This window comes from Bactrocera neohumeralis, chromosome 4 (genome assembly GCF_024586455.1).
Source record: "Bactrocera neohumeralis isolate Rockhampton chromosome 4, APGP_CSIRO_Bneo_wtdbg2-racon-allhic-juicebox.fasta_v2, whole genome shotgun sequence".
Classification (NCBI taxonomy): Eukaryota; Metazoa; Arthropoda; class Insecta; order Diptera; family Tephritidae; genus Bactrocera; species Bactrocera neohumeralis.
Window position 1 is genome coordinate 82,904,869 of NC_065921.1, and position 22,896 is coordinate 82,927,764.

Here is a 22,896-nt window from a genome sequence, read left to right on the forward strand (position 1 = left end):
TAATGCATCATACACACATACATATGTATATACATATATTGGTATGTGCCGTATATGTCTGCCACCGCATGACTTGTCCAAAATGCGCAACAAAAGCGCTTATATTTATATAGTTTGAGTTGCAGGGAAGGACATTGTCATTATTTGTTGTTTTGTTGTTTTAGTGGATTTCATTTGCAGAACAAATGTGTTGTTTTTAGAAAATTACGGTTTATTCGAGTATTCGCCGTGTCTACGAACGGACGACAATCGTGAAAGCAACGCGAAGTTAAAAACTGAACTTTTTGAATACAAGAATAATAAAAGTGCCAGCAAACGTCGCTGCTAGAAAAGCAACAAATAAATATAATAATTAAAATCAATAAAAACAACAACAAAATTAATCAATAAATAATAATAAAGTGCTAATCGCAGCTAATAAAATAAATATAATAGCAAAGAGAGCCACAACAAGAGGGAGCGAGCGCGAAATCATGTCGGACGACAGCTTGGAGGATGGTGGTTTGAGCAGCGCCACTTCAAGTCCCGAAAAGCGTCGCTCGACGGTACCCGATATTTTACCACATCAACGGAGTTTCGAGCAGCGCTACAGTCACATGATACATAAGCAAATACTGGAGACGGGCGTGAATAAGGAGGCGCTGCAGCGGCAAATCAATGCATATTTCTCATGTGGTGGCGCTGGTAGCAGTGCCGGGGGTGGCGCCAGACACCGGCAGAGCTCCTTGCAGGAAGATTTAAATGAAAATGTGGCAGAAGCTGCCGCTGAAGGCGAGGGTCTGAAGGGTCAGGAGCAAGAACAGCAGGTCCGTGTGCAGCGTAGAGGGGAGGAGGGTAGAAGGACGTTGGACAAAGCAGAAACTGTGGATATAGCTGAGTTGCAAGGCGCGAAAGTTGCTGGTGATTTGTAAAAGAGTTATTTTTTTTACGTTGCATATAGGCTGAGCCATTTGTATGTTTAGTGAAAATAAGTAGAAAGTTAAAACAATATGGAAATTGAAATCATCATGAAAGTTATATAATTGAATTTAACTATTTAAGGAGCGTATTGGATTATTTTTTTTAATATTGATTTTTGAATTTTTAAAGCAAAAATAAGAGGTTTTATATGTTATTGAGTATTATAATTGGAAACGTGACCTTATATGTATTTAACAACTTAAAAAAAAATATTTAATATTAAAAAAATATTCGAACAAGTATTATAAAATATTTTTTTAAATATTATTTAAAAATTTAAATATTAAAAAAAAGTTAATAAATATTTAATTTATTTAATATAATATTGGGTAGTCGAAAAAGTCTTTTCGTATTTGTCAATAGATGTCGTTGCAGTCGTATATCTCCAGTGTTACCAATTACATTGTGCCATTCCATATATGTAGTGTTGGGAAGGTGAGATTTTAAACTTCATTAAAACAAAAAAAAATATGAGGAAGTTGAAAAAAAGTTACAACTGTGCAAAAATGAGTGACAATAATAAAGAAATTCGCTATATTTAGAAATTTTTTTATAAAAAAAGGGAAGAGTGCCACGCAAGCCACCAATAAAAATTGTGAAGTTTACGAAGACGATGCTGTATTAGTTCGTTTTTCGACCAAAATGGTACATATTTGCTTATTTATTTATTATTATAAATATCATAAAAATAAGTTGAAGTTTGATTAGAAATACGAAAAGACTTTTTCGACTACACAATAGTATGAATGCATAGAATTTAATTAATTAAGCCCTGCAAAATGCTTGACTCAGTTAGATTGTAAGTCTTAAAAGTTGATTTTAATTTTTTTTGATTATTTCTGATTTGTACTTTTAAGGTTACTATATGTGACCTGGTCTACGGAAAGGGGGCTTAGGTGTCAAAAAATCAATTTTTCCCTTTTTAGTTGATTCGGATGGAATATGAGAAAAAATTAAAAAAAAAAATAATAATTTTCGCACGTTAGCTCCCTTTTCGTAGACCAGGTCACATATATAATATGATCTATTGGTAAAAAAAATCTGAACGCTTGATTTGTTCGTATATTTATTAGATATATATATTGGAGTAAGGCTCAATTTTGAAATTTTGTGCTCAATAAAGCTTTTATTATAATAATCTTTCGAAATTAAAAAAACACTGTTTTACTACTTAGGACACAATGTGAGTCAGACTATCTTGCTTAACTTACTCTTAACTGCTTAAGTACTTTTTGTTAGCGGATTTATTTATCTTCTTTGTAATCCAATTCTTTGTAAAGAAGATTTAGTTGAATATACCGAGGTCTTGTACGACATACGAGGTCAACGTTTTTCGCGAAGTTTAATGGCGAAGTTTGTAAGTTGTGAGCTGTAACTAAGTCAGTCTTCTCCTTCCGTATCCTTGAACATGATCCTGGCGGTACTGCCTGTCCTTAAGATATTCCATCTCACGCTTAACTGCCTGAACGCCCTTTCGGAAAATGCAAAGTGCAATTAGCTATTTCGTCCTTATGTCCCGGACCCGGAATTTGAAGAAGAGTTAAAGACCTTTTCCTCGACATATCTTATATATGTCCTATTACATTGGCCACCTCTTTGATTGCACCACCAACCCCACTTATCTAACACCCCTCTCTTTTTAATGAGACCTCGTCGAAACAGCACGTTTCTTGGGTCTTCCGTTAGATGATGTCGACGACAACTTGGCTAACCCTTACCATCCCAACGGGGACTAGGTGTCCGTTAGAACAAAAACAACACCTTTTCCTTATGTAGAAAATTGGATAGATTCCTTGGAAATAAAGTGAGTTGGAGGATGGTGTCATGTGTAGAAGTTCACGCAAGTGAGGAAAGTTCTCTGATCGCCATTCACTTGGGAGTGGCCAGAAACGATTCTTTTACACATGGCTCAAGCAGCTCACTACTTTCGGTCTTTGACCAAGTATCCTCTGGGTAGCCTAAGAACATCCGTTTGAAGGCGAGCTAAAGTGAGGAGGCGAAACATCCCCTTGTGCGCTGGGTTTGGGACCCGCCACGTAAAAAACACCCCCAGTGAATAGGTATAACCAGCCTCGGATGAGAGACCCCCCTTTTGATTAAAAGACAGCGGCTACGCTGGCTAGGTCATGTTGTCTGGATGGACGAAAACACACCAGCTCTGAAAGTATTCGACGCAGTACCCGCCGGAGGAAGCAGAGGAAGAGGAAGACCACCACTCCGTTGGAAGGACCAAGTGGAGAAGGACCTGGATCCGCTTGGAATATCCAATTGGCGCCACGTAGCGAAAAGAAGAAACGACTAGCGCGCTGTTGTTAACTCGGCCATAATCGCGTAAGCGGTGTCTACGCCAATTAAGAAGAAGAAAGTGAGTTTCCACCTTCTGCTCCTTGTGTCGCGGACCCGGAGTTTAAAGAAGGGTAAAGAACTTTTACTTATGTAGAAAATTGGTTAGATTCCATGGAAGTAAAGTCAATTTCTACTTTCTGCCTTGCCAAAAATCTTGGGATTTCTATGTTATTAGAAAAGTATAAACCATATTTTGCTTTAATACCATATTCTCTTCGTTAAGGCTCTGTTAGTTGCGGGAACTTTTTAATTTATGTAAATAAAACCACAGGAAAATTGTAGAATTCATAGAACATAGCTAGAGAGTCGGTTCCGGTAGGGTGAAGCAATGTAGGAACACGCTCGTTTCTATAACTTATCCAGGTTTCATAAAATTCTACATTTGTAACTAAACCAAAGCTTATGACATAAACGAGCTCCGGCAAGTTCTGCTAGAGCTAAAAATAAACTACCAGAATGAGAAAGAGTGGATTCCGATCTAAAGCAGCACGCCACTTCGGCGCTGTAATGCCAAAAGCACTTGTACATAGACAAATCGACAGCAAAGCAAATGAAATCAATTGCAGTCACCACATAATTGGTAGACCAATTATACCAAACCTCAATTGGGCCTACAAACATGCATACCAACACAGCACAGTAGCTGCGTTAATCAAACTTGAAGTGATATTTGTCTGCGTTATTAACGTTTCACGCACTTTTGTCGACGCCCTGAGTCAAGCAAGCGTATATTCAAGCTGTCGTTGAAGATAGATGAGGGCGCTGAGGCCCGGTGGGGTGAGAAAATCAATTAAACCAATATAAATACGTATCTTTATACATATGTTTGCTTACCGTTATAAATGTATATATAAATAAATTTCAACATAGCGCGCTCCAAAACCCATATTATAAGGCATGGTGAAGGCATTTCGAACCCTACAAATCCGGTGTTGGCAGTTCATTTGTCGTGACAGTAAATCGAATCGGAAAGTGAAGTGCTTATGTCAAGTGGTTGGACATAATGAAACGGACAGTGCTGTAAGAGCGCCATGGTCAGCTACTTAAGTGCGGACAGCCAGAGAGGGGGAAAGTGGCGATTTGAGAGAGGTGGTGGGAAGTCAGACCGGTGGTTTGGACAGTTTGCGGGCGGTGGCGGCGGTCGATTGTATGAACACTGTTTGCATTTGGCAACACTTGAACGCCTCAATGCCACACAAAGCAAGTGCAGCCAATTCACTGAAAACACCTACACACACAAACACTCGTGCAACAACACAAACTAAGGTTCAACAACAATGGCGTTCGCATTCAAGTGGAATTGATGCATTGAAATCGGCATTGGCGACAGGATAATAATATATGAAGGACGGGGCTGAGTTGGTGTGGTTGGAGCGTAGCGAATGGCAGAGAAAATGGCTCAAGTGGCTGGCATTACGAATTCATAGCGAAGTGTTGGGTGGTAAAACGTTTGAAGGTATTTGTGATTTTTTCCTTTTGTGCGTAAGCATGTGGGTAAAACGAAAACGCCGCTGACAAAGCAACAAGTGGCTGGAGTTTGGCTAATGCTTTTACAAGCATTTGGCGTAGCGGAATTGCTTTCGTGAAAACTTGCGAATTTTTTCAACTTTCTGCGCAGAAATGTTTTCTCGAAACTATTTACCGAGCGAAGCAACGCAGAAAGGAACAGGAAACGTGTGTAAAAGTATTTAAATGCGTGGAAAGTGAGTGTGAAGTGAACATTTGCAGCTGGCACAGTGTGTGGTTTGAAGATTTTGAGGGAAAGTAGGATGTTGTCATTTCTGGTGTAAAATGTTGTTTTTATTGAAGAAAGAAATCAGTGAATATTAAATATTGTATATATTAATGTAGAAATGTTGCCTACAAATAGGCGCATTTTAAAATATCAATACTTAACCAATAATATATCGAAGACACACACCCAGAGATTTTAACTGAGTAACTTCTTCATAACACAAGTACAAAGGATGTTTGATAATGGCCAACGAGCGACGAAAACATTTGGGAAAAGAAAAGGTTTTTAGTACAAATTTTGCTTAAGCAAAAGAATAATATGGTATTGTTGCCTACCATTAGGCTCATTATCAAATGACAATACTAAACATATTATCTATCGCAGTCAAACACCTAGAGAGCTACTCTGAGTAACTTTTTCATATTGGAAATCTAGTCAGATGTTTGATATTGGCTAACGAGAGGCAGTATTTGGAAAAAGAAAAGTTTTTGTAACACAAATTTTGCTTAGGAAAAAAGCTAATTCGAACATTTTGACTACAATTAAGCTGATTATCAAATAACAATACTAAAGATCAGATGGATCTATCGAAGTCAAACACCTAGAGAGCTACTCTGAGTAACTTTTTCGTAGTGGGAATACTCTCAGATGTTTGAAATTGGAAAGCACTTGGAAAGAGAAAAGTTTTTGTAATATAATTTTGCTTAAGCCAAAGGTAATGTGAAAATGTTGCCTATAATTGGGCTGATTAGCAAATGACAATACTAAAGATCAGATGGATCTATCGAAATCAAACACCTAGAGAGCTACTCTGAGTAACTTTTTCAAATTGGAAAGACAAAAGAATTTGGAAAAAGAAAAGTTTTTGTGATATAAACGTTTTTTAAGCCAAAGGTAATGTGAAAATGTTGCCTACTATTAGGCTCATTGTAAAATAATTATATTTAGTACGATATCCAACGTAGTCAAACACTTGTCTGAGCAGCTTTTTTGAGTCATAAATATTTTCAATTGATTAATATTTTCTGACATAAGGCAGGAAATTTGTCTCTACTAAACTTCTTACCCTTTGAGTCATAATACACACGTTCTCCAGGTTCCCAAGGAAAATCTCACTTTTTATGAAATAATTCCTTAAGTCAACAAGTAATGAAATGAAAGCTAGAATTTAACTAAAAATAAATAATAATATTTCAATTATTCAGAAAACACTGTACCTTCACCACAAACCCTAATACAGTAACTATCCCTGTATATTAAATTGAAGCAACTTGTTGAAACAAGCCACCACAAATACGGAAGTCAATGTCAAAGCCTTCAAAGCAGGCAATACAAAGTGGTAAGATAAAATAAAAGCAAAGAAATCATAAAAAGGAAGAAAAAAGCGATTTGTTTTTGTGTGCTCACTAGTGATAGAATAACTTTGAAGTGGCAAAGAACAATGACAGCGGATAGAGGAAGTAAGAAACTGGCAAATAGTTTCTTAACTAGCCCAAAAGTTATAACGAACGCACCGGTAGAGGAAATGGAAAATGTGCAAATAGCGTTGACTAGGAGAATAAAGTATTTCACGAATGAAAGCAATCGGAAAAAGTAAAAAACGAAATTTATAAAGTGATAGTAATTTACTACTGAATAGAGAGCACTTTTGCCAAGTGAGCCCCCACCACACATAAATCAAATCACATCCTAAATCAACTTAACGCCGTCTTATGGACCACTAAATTATGCGATGACCTTACGTTTACACTAAATTTATTCGTTTTTCACCCGCCAACCTGCATAATAAAGTAATAAATTATGCTCGCATGGATTAAATTAATGGTTGAGCATTTGATGGATGTACTCGTACTTCTACTTGGGAGGTACTCGTAACTGAAGGTGATTTTAATCAAGCACTTAAGTCAACAGTATTTGCGACCTAAGAAGAAAAGAGAGAATGGTCTACATGGTGAAGACGGGATGATTGGAACTGTTGTTTGCCACTTGGACAACAAAATTCTGTGTGTAATACATCTTTCGAAGAAAACCCCGACTCCGATTAAATCAATTCCGTTCCCACAACATTCAAGTATACGCAACCGGAACGGACTCGGATTTTTATCGGACCAAGGACTGTCAAATCGCTACAACATTTAGAGTTATGTTATCAAAGTTCTGACTATATTTCCGATGAAGACAAAAATAATAAGATGAGAATGGGTGATTTTGACTCCTAGGTCAAAGGTTAAAGAACAGTAGGGAACTACTGGGATCAAGTAGAAAGACAGAGAGAGAATTAAAGTTAATTGAACATAGATCCAATAAAATGCCCGTAGTGAAATGAAAGACTAATATATCAACACTTCTTCTTCTTGTTAGGGGGCGTTGGACGTCACCTAGATATTTCAAATCCTCGATTGAGAAGCAGATAACTCTCTCTCTCTTTCGCTTTCGACAGAAAAATTACACTTCAAAATTCTCTTTTAGTTTCCGTTCTATTATACGGCGCTGAAACATGAACGTTAAGGAGCCGAGATGGGAAAACACTTGAAGCTTTCGTAAAAACTGTTCTCCTCAATGTCTGTGGGATCGTCCACGTGAGCGATGAGTACCAAAGAACAAGGTACCATGAACTGTATGAGCTCTACAGCTATATGGATAAAGCTGAAGCAACCATGTCGTACGCATGGAAGATGATACTCCAGTAAAAAGCTCTGTCGGTTTGAAATCCATGGGTGGACAACGAAAGTAAAGACGCCTACGTTTCAATGGAAGGACCAAGTAGTATATAGGGACCTATTGCAATAATACAGACTTTCAATACAGAAGTTAATACTACTACTCCCAGCTTAAAATTAAAGGAAGCTACCATAGGCAAAACTGATATTTAGAAACTAACTTACATATGATTAAATTGATAAACACTCCGGACTAAGCCTAGCGAGCAACCAATATCTTCAACAACTGTTATAAGAACAAAAATAGTTACGAGTTCTACCACTCAGAGCACTGCTCTATTTCGGATATTTAACCGAACTTATCTTTGCGGAAAGAAGAAGAGTAGAATAAAAGTAGTTACGAGTTCTACCACTCAGAGCACTGCTCTATTTCGGATATTTAACCGAACTTATGCTTCATTTCTATATCTTTTACTTCGGAAAGTCGACTCTTTCGAAGACTCAAACGATTATAATACCACGCGTTTTGCAAACCTTACATTTCTACATTTCTTTATAAAGTATTAAGACATACAAAACCTCAAATCTTAACGAATCACGAACCATAAAACATAACCTCAAATGGGAGCTCATTCTTATCCATCTAAAATTAACTTTAACACTTCTAAAATAAATATATGTAGCGAAAATCAAGTTAATGACTGCGAGCAAACCCATAAATTACGAAGCATCAAAGAATTGACGAGCCACTAAAGGAAATTCCGAAGACAGCACATCCATTACATTAAGTGGTGCGATAATATTATTCCTTTTTTTCGTACTTATCTTGCAGTAAACCACAACACTCCCCCAGGCTTACTCAGAAGACCACCTCGTATTTTATTCATGACTTGGCAGCAAGGCGAATGGCAAGAGTGAAAATAAAAGTGAAGTAACGGTAAATGAATAACGGTAAATGGACAACTTCCAGCTGATTGAGCAACGCATTTGATTTGCTTAAATTAACGTGCGCCGACAGACAGATTGGCGCAGGCAAATAAATAAGTGCGCAATGAATGATGAGCATAAAAAGAAATCACATCAATTATGTATGTGGCGCTGCATAAATTGGCTAGCTAACTAACACTAGAAAGACTATCTCTACTATATATATTGGTACTCACCAACAGTGGTCAACAACATATTATCCAATAACAACGCAATGGCCACAATGATCAAGACGAGTTGTCGTGAGCCGCGCCAGCCGATCATCCAATTCTTGAACGTGGCCCACGAGCCGGCGGCGCGGTAATCCTCCTGCCGGCAATGATCCGGCGGTGGTGGTTGCGGTGTCATATAATGTCGTCCTGGTGTCTTGATTGCTGCCGGATCTGTGTGGGAGTTTGGTGTCGGTGTTGCTTGTGCCGTCGCTGTTGTTGTTGTTGCTGTTGTCGCGCCACCGACGCCAAAAATGCCAGCGCCTGCTTCGTTGGCATGCTGTACGCTGTTGTTGTAAAGTTTGTTGCTGCCATTCGGTTGTTGTTGTAGCTGCTGTTGCTGCGCTAATCTTTGCTGTTCGCTGCTCCACTGGGGAGTCGGTGCTTGCTTGAAGGGATTCCTGCTGGGTGTGTCGTGCTGGGCCGTGCTGCTGCTTCGGTTGTGCTGTGCGGTTGCGGACGCGTCGTTTAATGTTGTTGTTGCTGTTGCTGGTCCCGCTGCAGATGATGATGCCAAATGACTGGTGATGTGCTGATTGAAGTTTTTTGCTCCATCTCCAGAATCAGTCGATTGCATTGCGCCACCCGCTTGTTACTATGGAAAAATAAGCGGATAACGAAAATGTGCTTGATTAAAAATAACGTTTTGTAGATATTTTGTTTAGATTTTTTATGAATTTATAGCTTGAGCTGTAATTAATTTAAACCGATTAGATTTAGTTTTCTATCTGCGCAAGGTAGTGGCTAGTAAAAAATGTATGTTTGGGGAGTGCGTTATACGTGGTGGACAGAATCTTCACTATATTTTCTAATTTTTAATATATCTTAGATTGCTGTTCTTGCTTAAATGCACAGGGTTTGTCCGGAAAGTAATAGGACTGAAGTTCTTCCGCCGCGATTGTACCTCGGAGCGTGCGCGCACCGACTGGATTCGGTAGATGGCATTCCTAGCTAACGAACGAGCTGGTGGTCAGTTGTCTCCGAGCCCCTGGATAGTCAGGACAAACAGTTTCGCGCGACGTGTTGCTGTGAGTGGTGCAAGCCGAAAATGAGCGTTTGTTAGAGCAGAGGTACGCGATTAAATTCTGTGCTAAACTCGGTAAATCTGCGACAGAGACGTTTGATATGATCAAGCAGGCTTACCCAGATGTTGCTTTAGCAAGAAGTGCAGTGTTTCGTTGGCACCAGGCATTTTTGGAGGACCAGGAAATGGTCGCTGATGAAGACCTTGCTCGGAGAGCTGCGACTTCGAAAAACACCGACAATGTGACTGGTGTACGCAAAGTTTTGAGCTCAGACCGTCGACTAAGTATTCGTTTAATCGCCCAGATGTTAAATTTATCAAAATCTGTGTTTATGACATTTCGGAGCACTTGTGCAAGAAGTGCGCGAAGATGATCCCAAAAGAGCTCACTGACGACCAGCAATTGTGGCGAGTGGAAGTGTGCCAAGAAAATTTGAACATGTGTGAAAGTGACCCCTAATTTTTGAATAACGTGATCACAGGTGACGAGTCATGGATACTTGAGTATGATCCCGAGACAAAGAGGCAATCTTCCGAGTAGCACACGCTGGCGTCTTCTCGTCCAAGCAGCATGCACCTCGGCTCTCAAGGCTATTCCGGAGAATGCCTTCCCTGACGCCTTCATTGCTTAGAAATCGTGGTGGCAGTGCTGCATCGATGCAGAAGAAGCCTGTTTTGAAGTTTTTAAAAGAATTGTAAGGATTGGTTCAATGAATTTTTTTAAATCGACTCAGTCTTATTACTTTCCGGACAAACCCTGTAGATGCTTTAAAATATTGCAACCTAAATCTCAGTAATTGTTGCTTACTGAATTTTCGCAGGTCGAGTTTATCAACCGAAGCCGAAAACGTTGTATTTTAAAGTCATAGGTCCAACAAATTGAAACGTCGTTATGGTATTAGATGAGTTCGATAGATCTCTATTTAGATCGCTTCGTTCTTAGTGGCTATTCTGATAATTTCTTAAGTTATAATAATAGTTCCTTTCTCCTACGCAACAATCAGTTTTTTTGTTTTTTTTTTTATGAGCGGGAATATTCTTATAAGCTTTCTAATCTTGGTTCTGTTGCCTAAATGTTCCCCTTTGCAACAGAAAATACAAAACCCTGTTCGAATTGCGCTTCCTTATCAGCAAAGCTACCTTAATGTCATGTAAATACCGCTATTATTATTTTTTCCTTCAACTCTTCTATCCAAACCAAATGAAATTGGCCTCTTTCACTTTCGAATAATAATATTTACGCAATAAATCAGACTAAAGCATATTGATATTCGCATGTAAATGTAATCAACGCCAGATAAAAGTAGATTACGAGATTAGAGAAGAATTTTTCGCTAAGATATGCGCATGTACAAGAACAAAAAGAAAAATCTCACAAAAACAAAAGCGACGCAAGGAAATGTAGCAAAAAGCACGACACACAAATCGGATCAAATAAAAGTTAAGTGGCTGATGAATGATTGCTACTTAGCCGACAAGTGCACGAGGGAAAGCAACGCTGCAGGGATGAAAGGGGAAGAGAAAGCTGTGATAAGAAAGCAAAAAATATGCATGTGAGTTAGGAGAGGGTGTAAGGAAAAGCGATGGGTGGGAGATATGTAATGAAAACTAGGAAAGTCGGCTAATAGACAAAAGCTGCTTAGGCTTATAGATGAGAGAACGTAGAGTATAATAAAATTACATGTAAGATGTAATGTAATGTTTATGTAGTTGTGGAAATATGTGCAGATGGTAATCATAGAAGGAGTGTACAGTGATTTATATTTAAAGAAAGAAAGTGATATTTATTTAAATAGAATGAAGCTCATATTTTCATTCACTTAACGGACATACCTAAAAACACCAGCAACACCAGCTTAAAAATGTGATTTTTGGGAATAAAAAAAACTAATGAATTAACTAAGAAATATTTTACAGGTTTGAAAGAATATTTATAAAGCAAAATTTTTCATGAAAAAAATTAAGCATTTTTCGAGTTAAACAACTCGTTTCGTCAGTTTCTCGTTATCTCATTAATTGTTCTCCTTTCCAGAGGCTTCAAGGACGTCCAGTAAGTGTTGTTTTTGGTCGGAATATTATTATAGTTCATCGTGTAAGTTGCTAGTGTGGAACATTTAAAAAAGAAGAAGTGACGTTTACTCTAATACCGCACAGCTGCTGTTGTCTTGTTTTCATTCGTCTCTCTTTCCTCTTCTTTCTCTACATTTTTAGGGAACTTTCAAACAAGTTATGACTTTTTGGATTCTATCACGTGAAAAAGCATCTCATCTTCCATCCGAATCAACTAAAAAGTGAAAATTGATTTTTTGACACCTAAGCCCTCTGTCCGTAGACCAGGTCACATATATGTATATCTAAAAGATGATTTTTCAAAATTCGAATTATTAATGGAAATATATTGGGTAGTCGAAAAAGTCTTTTGGTATTTTGTCAATATAATAGATGTCGTTGCAGTCGTATATCTCCAGGGCTACCAATCATATAGTGTCATGCCATATAGTGTTGGAAAGGGGAGATTTTAGGCTTCATTTAACCAAAAAAAATTCGACTAAGTTGCTAAGTTACAGCTGTTCATAAATAAGTGAAAACAAAGAAGAAATTCGCTAAAAAAATTTTGTAAAAAAAGGGAATAATGCCACGCAAGCCACCAATGAAATTTGTGAAGTTTACGGAGACGATGCTGTTTCAGTTCGTGTAACACAACAATGGTTTGCTCGCTTCCGTTCTGGAAATTTCAATCAGAAAGAATCCCCTCGCTCTGGTCGACCTATCGTTGAAAAAGTCGATGATATTATGGAAAATATTGACCAGAACCGTCACATAAACAGCCATGACATCGCTAAGCAACTTAAAATTCATCATCAAACGGGTTTGAACTATGTATTTAGAAAAGGCTGGCTACAAAAAGAAGCTTGATGTTTGGGTACCACATGAATTGTCTGTGAAAAATTTAATGTACCGTATTAACATCTGCGATTCTTTGCTGAAACGAAATGAAAGCGAACAATTTCTGAAGCGAATGGTAACTGGAGACGAAAAGTGGATCAAATACGACAGTAATGTGCGAAAAAGATCATGGTCCAAGCGTGGTGAAGCTCAACAAATGGTCGCAAAGCCAGGATTGACGCCTCGAAAGGTTATGTTAAGTGTTTGATGGGATTGGAAAGGAATCATCCACTATGAGTTGCACCAGACTGGTCGAACGATTGATTCTACATTTTACTGTCAACAACTGATGAGATTGAAGCAAGCATTGGAAAAAAATGGATACAACTGATCAACAGAAAGGGTTTCGTCTACCATTAGGACAACGCTAGACCACACACTTCTTTGACGACTCAGCAAAAACTGGGAGAGCTTGACTGGGAAGTTTTGATGCATCCACCATATAGCTCTGACCTTGCACCAACGGACTACCATTTGTTCCGGTCAATGCAAAACTCCCTTAATGGAGTAAAGTTGGCTTCAAGAGAAGCCTGTTGAAAATTACTTGCCGCAGTTTTTCGCCGAGAAACCAGAAAAATTTTACACTTATGGAATAATGTAGTATGTAGCGGAAAAATGGCAAAAAGTGGTCGACCAAAATGGTACATATTTGGTTCATTAAAATTCATTATAAATATAAAAAAATAAGTTGAAGTTTGATTAGAAATACGAATTTGAGGTCGGGAAAAAAGGAAGGCATGGCTGAATTTTTAAGGGTCAGGAATGGTTTCTCTCAATTTCCGGAGAAACTATGAGTCTTATAGAAAAAAGTTATATGACAATGTTATAGCTGATAAAAGTGTCTATAACTTTTGTTTATAGTCTTTTTTCACATAACCTCAAAATTTCTGTGAAAAATTCACATAACTAAATTTTTGAATATTATATTTTTATTTTGTTCTAAAAAATTTTATTTCACGAAATTTGGTGGAAACTTACTTTCTTATATCCCAAACATGCGGGTTTTTTATTCAAAATATTTGAAAAATAAACTACCAGCTCCAAATATTAGATAATTTCCTTTAGCTGTGAAAATTCTTGCGTGCAACAGCTTCACTAATTTCCACTTTTATTACTTTTAAATATTTCTAAAAAAAAAAAATCATATTCACTGCAATTATACCTCACTACAACATTGGCCTGATTTAAAGTATTTACTTTTTATAACCTCATGTTCTCAGCTATTGTTCCTCTCCACGTCAATAAATTTATTTATCGGCTGTTCTCATCTCTGTTTGATTGTTTTCAATTTGTTGCCATTTAATTTTGTTAATTATATTATACATTTTGAATATAATTTCGCTCCACACACCGTTTTAATTAGACACCCTTAATTGCTTTTTGAATATGCATTAACAACAACAATGTGTTTACGGTTAACGTAGAAAAGTGTGCTTATTTGCAACACGTGCTGCCAGTTTTAATATCACTTTACAAGCATTTTATAATAGCGAGCAAACACATGTACATACATATGTATATCTTATTGTTACATGCTTTCTTTTAATATATATATATCATATATGAATTTAAGTATGTAGGAGTATGTATAGCATTGCATACTGGCTCAAGCATACAAATGCATTGTAAATTGGATCACAGAAGCAGCTGCCTTTCAATATTCTTTTCGCTAATTTCTTCCTAATGACATTTTAAAGCCGCTAAGGAAATGAAAATGAGATGAGAATACAGTTACTGTGCATCAAATTATGAACAGTGCTTAGGGTTGTGAGCTGGATTTGGAACCCGCAATGAAAAGATCAAAACAACCTCGAATGAGAGACCCCCTTTTGATAACGACCACTGCAAATGTGTTATGGATTCCGATTTAAGGAAACGCACCTTGCTGCTGTCCAGCTTGTTGATGTCCTCGTAAGAGTAAAGGCTGACATTACCGCCCTCCTAGAAGTGCGATGGACGGGACAAGTACGGAGATGAGTAGGTCCTTTTGGAATTTACTACAGTGGTCATATATAGTAAATGAGCAAGCGCAAATTCGGTGTGGGAGAGAAACTCCGTCGCCAAGTCCTGTCATTCACCCCGCTGAATCAACGTCTGGCCAGAATCCGCATTAAAGTGAAGTTCTACAACAAATCGCTGATTTGCTCCCACGCCCCGACGAAAGAGAAGGGCAATGTGACCAAAGATGTCTTCTATGAGTTCTTGAAGCGCACCTATGAGAGCTACCACCGCCACGATGTTAAAATCGTGCTGGCGACTTTAACACCAGGGTGGGCAAATATGATACCTTTGGCACAAAGGTTGATAAATTCAGCCTCCATGATGAAACATTCCCAAATGGGTTGAGACTGACCGACTTCGCCGGGGCCCGAAATGTGGTTATCTATAGTACTAGATTCCAACATAGGAAAATTCATCAAACTACCTGGCTATCTCTGGATCGAAAAGTCAGCCACCAGATCATGTTGTGATAGACGGAAGAAACGTCTCCAATGTTTTAGACGTGCGTACGCTCCGAGCCTCTAACATTGTCTCGAACCAATATCTTGTTGCAGCCAAGATACGCACCCGCCTCTGTGCAGCAAAAAACGCACGTCAACAAACACAAGGAAGGTTCGACGTCGAGAAGCTGCAATTACAACAGACAGCCGAACGATTTTCTACTGGATTTGCCCTCCTGATCTCTAAGAGCACTCATCAGCAATCGGCATAATTGAACTGTGGGATGGCATTTCCAGCTCCTTACGTACGGCTGCAAACCATTGGTTTTTGGAAAAGTCAAGAGCACAGCTGTTACGATGAGGAAGGAGTGCCGCATCGCAATGGAGAAAAAACAGACTGCAAACCTCGCAACGTTTTTTTTTTCTTCTTGCTTGCTAAAGACGCTCTAAGTTTCTATTGTATATGATTCTTAAAATTTGAAAATATTATTCAAAACTTTTTATGGAATTAGAAACAAAGTTTTCTATTCAAATAAATAAAATATAATTAGTGCACGCTTATTTTAGCGTCTTCCAACCATCCTTCGCATTTATCTACTATTCAAGCAAGCGAAAGGAGCCGAGCTATCAGCCAGAAGTCGTCAATTATGACAGCTTTTTGATTTAATTGACAGTGGTTAATTGAATTTATAACTTCCAACATCAAATATGTGTGTGCGTGCAAGGCTGTGAGTGCAAAAGCGAAAAGCGTGGTAAATAGAGAAGTGCAACGCATCAGCTTGACAAGTGTCAGAAAAGCATACGCACTTCTATTGAAACGCGCCGAAAATAGACGAGCCAACAACTCGGCGCTCAAAGCAAAAACAATTTCAGCGGCGAAGTTTTCCAATAAAAGCGGTCGTCGTCGTTCGAGGCGCAAAAGGCGTCAATCTAAGGAAGAAATATACCCCGTGAGACGCAAAGCCCGTCGTACATCCCACTATGCAGCGTTTCTTCTGCTGCCCCATTTACCACAATTCCTTTTCATTGAATTTTGCATAACACTCCCTCGCTTCCATTAACCCCCCGTGTCTTCATGCCAGCCAATGTCAAAGTGTGCGTTCAATCGACGGTCTAAATGAATTATGAAAATTGAATTTCCTTAGAAAATTTTGTAAATTGTAAATTGCCTAGCTTTTCATTTACTTACTCACTTACTAACAGGCCTTTTGATTGCTGCTGCAGTGTTTATGTGTGTGTGTGATCGGAAGCTTTACTTTTTTGTTTTTAATTCTTGAACCCATTCTTCTACTGATTTTTAGTTTTTCCTGTTGATCTATAGAATATGTGCATACATCCATATTTACTCAAAGTAATAAATGGAAGACCATTTCCAAATAACTTACAGATTTTCATCATTATTGTTTTCCGAAAGAAATTAGAAACTCTTCGTCAAAAAAAAAATACTTTTTACTGAAAGTCATAAAATTTAGTTCTTTGTGGAGCCTAAGCCCTGTTTTACTATTTTGACTAACGAGAGAAAACCGTCGTCAGAAACATATCTGTGCATTAATAGCCTTTTTCCATTTTTTTTTTCAATTTCAAAATTTTTTTAAGAAAATATGAATAAAGAGTCTTTTATCCTTTTGTGGAGTGTGGAGTATTCCATGTTGGAAATCACTATGTTCCTTCTAGTTGAAGTAGAGAAAGCCTGCATGTCCAATTTCATTTATTGCAAATGAGTACGATATCCGGTATATCCCCGAGTTGTATGCTACTGCTGGCAGGTTACAAACTTGCAAGGTTTAGAGATATGATCAATCTCCCCCAAGACAAATTCCGTCTCCCTGTCGCGCTTTATACAGTGCACTGCAGGCTCAAGAAGCACTTATCTGACATGGGCATAGTCTGTTACGCAAACTGCTGGTTTTGCGACATGAAACAAGAAGCTCCAAAACACCTGATTCTAGATTTCCCAGTAGAAGCAAGCTCAAGGCCCTAGCATCCATCTACGTTGACACATCACCCCAGTCGCACACAGTATGGTCCTGGAGTTGTTCGGAGTGCTGGGCCTTTGTGCCCATATGTGATTTAGGAGGGGGCACAATAGACCAAAGGTCATAGAACAAAAGCTCAATATTTTCTATTTGTCTATCGTTATTAAGGTCACTATATGGTCAGTGCATAGTCGTGTTTGTGGGATAGTGCTGGGTTCTTCAAATTTTAAGCGGAAATAAGGTATCAATTAGTTTGTGATTGATACCGGCATTATGGTTGTCTACGATTGACAACGATTTAGTTTGCAGACCCCTATTGATTTTCTTGAGGTATCCTAACGATCCAGCCATGTCCGTTTGTCCGTCCGTCTACGATTCAGTCGTTCAGCTCTCAAGAATGATCTGTTTTTTTCCACCCCTAAAGACCTGCTAATTTGTCGGATCGACCGATATCGGTATTTTTCCACCCTTTTGCGACATCTAGCGGCCAGAGTATATGAGCTAAAATCAATTGCACCGCATCCTCTATACCGAAGGCTTTCATGGGCATCATTAATCACCCTCCTAGCACCACTAGGGGCGCTAGGGGCGTGGTAATTACTCAAAACGCACTTTGCAGTTTTTCGTATCAGCCTTTGGCGGTCACAAGCACCAAAACAAGATGCACTGAGGGAAACTATAAAAACCAGGTGGCCTACATGAGCACGTTAGTTGAAGGTGTCAATCGTTGATATATGTACATAAGTATGTTGAGGATCGTGAGGTCGAAACTGCTCGTAATAAACTTCCACGTAACCACAAGTCCAAAATACCGACATAAAGTGCTTGTATGGAAAGCTTTTTAAAGATAACGGTCCAATTTCCGAAGAAATTATTCAGATCGGATCGCTATAGCATATAGCTGACAGGCAAACAAAACGATCGGAATTAAGTGCTTGTGTGGAAAACCTTTTCATTTGTCGAGATATCTTCATCAAACTCGGCTGGGGTTATTAACTTAGGAGAAATTGTTCAGATCGAATCACTATAGCATATAGTTGCCATACGAACTGATCGATCAAAGTTTTTGTGAGGAATCTTTTGTATTTGTAGAGGGTATTATAATAAAAGTTTTTTAATGTTTTTGTTTGCTAATATAAAAAAATATTATTAGTACTATGTTTTGATAGAAAATATTTATTTCAAAGTTTGGATTCAACTCAATTAGTAGCGCTCACTTACGGTTAATTGTAGAATTGTAAGCTCCAAAATTTCCCTATTATATGTTTACAACAAAGCGCTGGCAACTATAGCTCACACAAACTCACATGCACATATTTGAAAAAATATATTTTTATTACTTTTTAAATATTTCAAATGTAATTAATTTTTATTTTTACACAGTAAAAAATAATTTTTTAAAAATTTCAATTTCTGTTTATTTATATTCTCATATGTATATACATATGTATGTATATTGTTATTTATTTTAAGCTATAACACGCGCTGAGCAATTACAAATGCCACTATAAAGCTTAATTATGCAAGTAATTAACAAATATTCTTCTCGTGCACTTTTGCTTTTCATCTTTTGTTACTTTTGTTGTGCTGCCATTATTATTTGTTGTTGTGTGCAGCTGAGTTACAGTTAATTCATCACTTCCGATTGTGTGACTGAGCACAGAAAAACTGACAAATTTATATTTCGAGCTCACTAAGCATAAAAAATAAAGAATAAGGAATAAAAAAAAATATTTTTTATTTAGAACTCTATGAACTTTGAGGGAAATTCCACACGAGTTTTGATTCATTTTTCAGAACAAAAAAGCTGAAATAATAAATTTTCTTTAATGAAAAATTTCAATATTTTTTTAATAAAAAAATTTCAATATTTTTTTTAACAAAAAATTTCAATATATTTTTTTAACAAAAAATTCCATTATTTTTTACAAAAATATCAATATTTTTTTAACAAAAAATTTCAATATTTTTTTAACAAAAAATTTCAATATTTTTTTTTAACAAAAAATTTCAATATTTTTTTTAATCAAAAATTTCGATATTTTTTTAACAAAAAATTTCAATATTTGTTTAATAAAAAAATTTCAATATTTTTTTAACAAAAAATTTCAATATTTTTTTAACAAAAAATTTCAATATTTTTTTAACAAAAAATTTCAATATTTTTTTTAACAAAAATTTCAATATTTTTTTTTAACAAAAATTTCAATATTTCAAAAAAAAACAAATCACGTAAAATTTCACCGCGTGAAATGCGCGCCAAAATAACCCGCACATCTAACGGAAAGCGCTAAGCGTGTTACTCACACTTGTCCAACGTGCTTGAATGCCGACAGACGACTCAGTTCGATGCGCAACAGTCGTTTAGTAAGTAGGCGAAAAAATCATAAGAAATCTTATATCAAATATGCACACAACGACGTATGTATGTAGATATGTAAACACGACTATATATATGTATGTATATAAAGGAAGTATGTATGCAAGTCACTGTAAGATTGCATGTTTCGAATAATTTGTCTAAACCGTCGCAGTACCGGAATTCGCGTACCTGCAAGCGAGCAATTCATTTAACATACATACATACATTATCTGTATATCGTTAAGTAGATATGTATGTATATTATATCTATAGTATATGTATACTTGTATATACAACACATCTGGACAACATTACGTTTTCTGGACTCACACGTTGTCGCTACAAGTGTTTAGAGCTTGCTTTATTATTATTATTATTATTTCGGTGTGCACAAATAATTTTCTTGCATTTCTATTTACATTACTCGCTTCTTTCAATCATAAAAAAAGTCGAAAAATAATAAAAATAAAAATAACAAGTAAGGAAGCGCTAAGTTCGGGTGCAACTGAACATTTTATACGCGCGCAACTTGCATAAATCAAAGTTAGGAAAATACCTTAAGGTGTACAATATCAACCAGAGGATTGGAATCTAAGCAACTTACATATATACTATGGCACAATATTTGCTAGAAAACCCAAAATTATTAATAAGGTAGTATATGGAAGTTAAGGTAGTATTGACCCGATTTTATCTATTAACTATTATCATGCCACGTACTAAAAAATGTTCCCTGTGTTTCATTAAGGCACCTCATATACAATCACCAATCATATGGAGCTAAGTCAGCCTGATATCAGTTATATGGGGGCTAGTTCCAGTTTTCGTCCGATTTGATCCATTTTAAGCAACAGTATACCTGATATGATATGTTCTGTAATTTTCACTGATATAACTAACAACATATATAATAATAACTAATAACAAATATATCCAGCATAAAGTCACATGGAAGTTTCAAAATCTTTATATTAGGTATATGGGGCGCTCAGGGAAGTATTGATCCGATTCAACCCATTTTCATACTCAGAATTACCATTGTCAGGAAACGATTCTGTCTGACTTTCAATTGTAAGTCGCACACATTGACCGATATTTCCTGTCAAAAGTCAGCTATAGATACTGGGGTTCACATATTCGGTACCTAGGGACTTTAACATTTTTGGTTGGATTTTGACAAGAATAAAGTGGTTGTAGTCCGATTTCGTCCATTTTCACACTGTGATATAAGATTATAGGAAAAATACCACGTATTGAATTTAGTCGAAATCGGTTAGTCAGGTTCCGAGATATGTGATTTCACCAAAAAGTGGGCGGTGCCACGCCCATTGCCCAATTTTCACACATGCTCCCATACAGCCCTCTTATACCATCTCGGAGGTAAAATTTAATGTCTCTGGCGTAATTAGATGTTTATTTATTGCGCTTTTAGTAGTTTTGAACAGAACCGTTATATGGGGAGTGAGCGGGGTTATCTTCCGCTTGTGCTCAGAAAGATTGGTTGTTATGGCTTAAGTAGTTTATGAGATATATACACTTAACTTATGAGAGGGCTGGACCACGCACACTTTTTCAAAATTTCCAGCTGGCTACTGCAATCCTCTGTGTCAAACTACAGTTTTATATCTTATTTTAGTGTTTAGTTATGGCACTTTATAGGTTTTCCTTGAAAGGGCACTTTGTGTGTGTGACAATGGTTCGATTACGCCCATCTATGAACCCTGTCTTACTTTTATGTCATGATCATGTGTACCAAGTTTCATCAAGATAAATCAAATTTTACTCAAGTTAGAGCTTGCACTGACGTACGAACGGAGAGACAGACAATCACATAGATTTCAACCTATATCCATCTCGCTTAGTTTTAGGTGTTACTTACAACCGTTAGGTGAACAAAACTATTATACTCTGTGGCAACATGTTGCGAGGGTATAAAAAGGCGCGCACTTTGCTTAGAAATTGCACGTTATTTACGCTCTTTTCGTAAACAGCTAATTTTTTATGCAAATTTGTATTCAATAAAGGATGTCAACTGTTCAAATATACGTAGTTACATACATACATAGCTACATTTGTGCGAATAAAATGCTCGAGTAAAGCATTTGCGTTAAGTACATCGTATAACAGTGCGAGCGATCAATTGATTATTGATTGTCGGTGTCAATAAGGGCCGAATTTGTTGTTCAAAATAAATAGAAAGAAATTTTACTTCAATAATTATAATATTTATACAAGAAAAAGTGCTGAACAATATACGAAATCAAACTTTCGGTCTGGCAGAAGAAACTTCACAGCTGAACATATTTGCTACTGTTATCCACGAAATTCTATAAACAGGTAGCTTGCCTTTTACATTTCGGGATTTGGCAATCCTAGTGTTGCAATCTGGTCACCCTAATATTGAAATCTATCAAATCACAATTTTGTCATACAGTTTGACAGTGCTTCGATGAACTAAATTCAATTTTTGGCGACGAAGCTCCATCAGGGAACAGTTTTTATTGATGGTATGATTAATTCATTTGAGAGCATAGATCACTCCAAGACTAATTTCAAGAATGTTATCCTAAATCAGTTGTTGTTCTGGAAACTATTGATGCTGTGTGCAAACTGATATTGCAAGATTGTTACGCGTATGAGCCCGAAAGTAAACAGCAGCCGACTTTATGGTTGCTTCAAAGATGAGCCGAGTTCAACAAAAGTTGTACGCACACGAAGCATTTCTAAGGAAATGAACGTCTGTTTTTGTTGTCAGAGAATCTGTACATGTCGCAACAGTATCACTAGAAAAATGCAGTACAGTAAATTCTGAGTTGTAAACAACAAAACCAATTGCTTGCTAGTTGTCTCTCAAGAAATCAGGAAAACCAATCGCCGCAGACGGATCACAATGCGGGCTCTCGCACATCGACTGAAACAACTGCATTTTGAGCGCTCAAAACATCGATTTGATGAGCCATCCATCGTTTAGATCTGATTTTGCACCCAATGACTACTTCTTATTCAACGTTTTTCGACACCTGAGGGGCGGTTGTTGCGTTCAGAACCCATGTTTTGTGGATAGCTCAATTTGAGTGGCAAAAGTGCTTCGACAATTGCTTCAAAGGCATGCAAAGGTGGTTAGATCTTAATGGAAAATATGTTGAAAAACAATAAAGCGATTTTCGATGATTAATATTTATTTTGATTCTCTAATCCCGAAATATGAAATACAACCCTCGTAAGACAACTTAAAACCTAAGATAAAAAC

General features: G+C 37.1%; 3 protein-coding genes across 10 annotated transcripts in view; 1 reads left to right on the plus strand and 2 right to left on the minus strand.

Annotated features, from left to right (window-relative positions):
* Positions 1 to 10,104, minus strand: part of LOC126757400 (C3 and PZP-like alpha-2-macroglobulin domain-containing protein 8) — a 185,511-nt gene extending 175,407 nt beyond the window's left edge. The window contains exon 1 of the mRNA XM_050471297.1: positions 10,083 to 10,104. Within this exon, the coding sequence (XP_050327254.1) occupies positions 10,083 to 10,089 (7 nt within the window). The 5' untranslated portion in view covers positions 10,090 to 10,104. The remainder of the gene's footprint in view (positions 1 to 10,082) is intronic.
* Positions 1 to 22,896, minus strand: part of LOC126757387 (synaptic vesicular amine transporter) — a 59,384-nt gene that overhangs the window by 18,337 nt on the left and 18,151 nt on the right. For 3 of the 8 annotated variants that reach the window (XM_050471258.1, XM_050471260.1, XM_050471256.1), the window contains one exon: positions 8,865 to 9,492. In XM_050471258.1, the coding sequence (XP_050327215.1) occupies positions 8,865 to 9,474 (610 nt within the window). In that variant the 5' untranslated portion in view covers positions 9,475 to 9,492. Of the gene's footprint in view, positions 1 to 8,864; positions 9,493 to 18,505; positions 18,978 to 19,516; positions 19,536 to 19,591; positions 19,655 to 22,896 lie in introns of those variants that run through there. The other 5 variants (XM_050471261.1, XM_050471254.1, XM_050471257.1 and 2 more) reach the window with 4 other exon arrangements.
* Positions 190 to 1,467, plus strand: LOC126757405 (uncharacterized). Its single transcript, XM_050471303.1, has one exon. The coding sequence runs from the start codon at positions 474 to 476 to the stop codon at positions 909 to 911; it is 438 nt and encodes a 145-aa protein (XP_050327260.1). The 5' UTR covers positions 190 to 473; the 3' UTR covers positions 912 to 1,467.

Bases quoted from the DNA above. Each gene is read 5' to 3' on its own strand.
- LOC126757405 (XM_050471303.1), top strand. From the start codon at position 474: ATGTCGGACGACAGCTTGGAGGATGGTGGTTTGAGCAGCGCCACTTCA.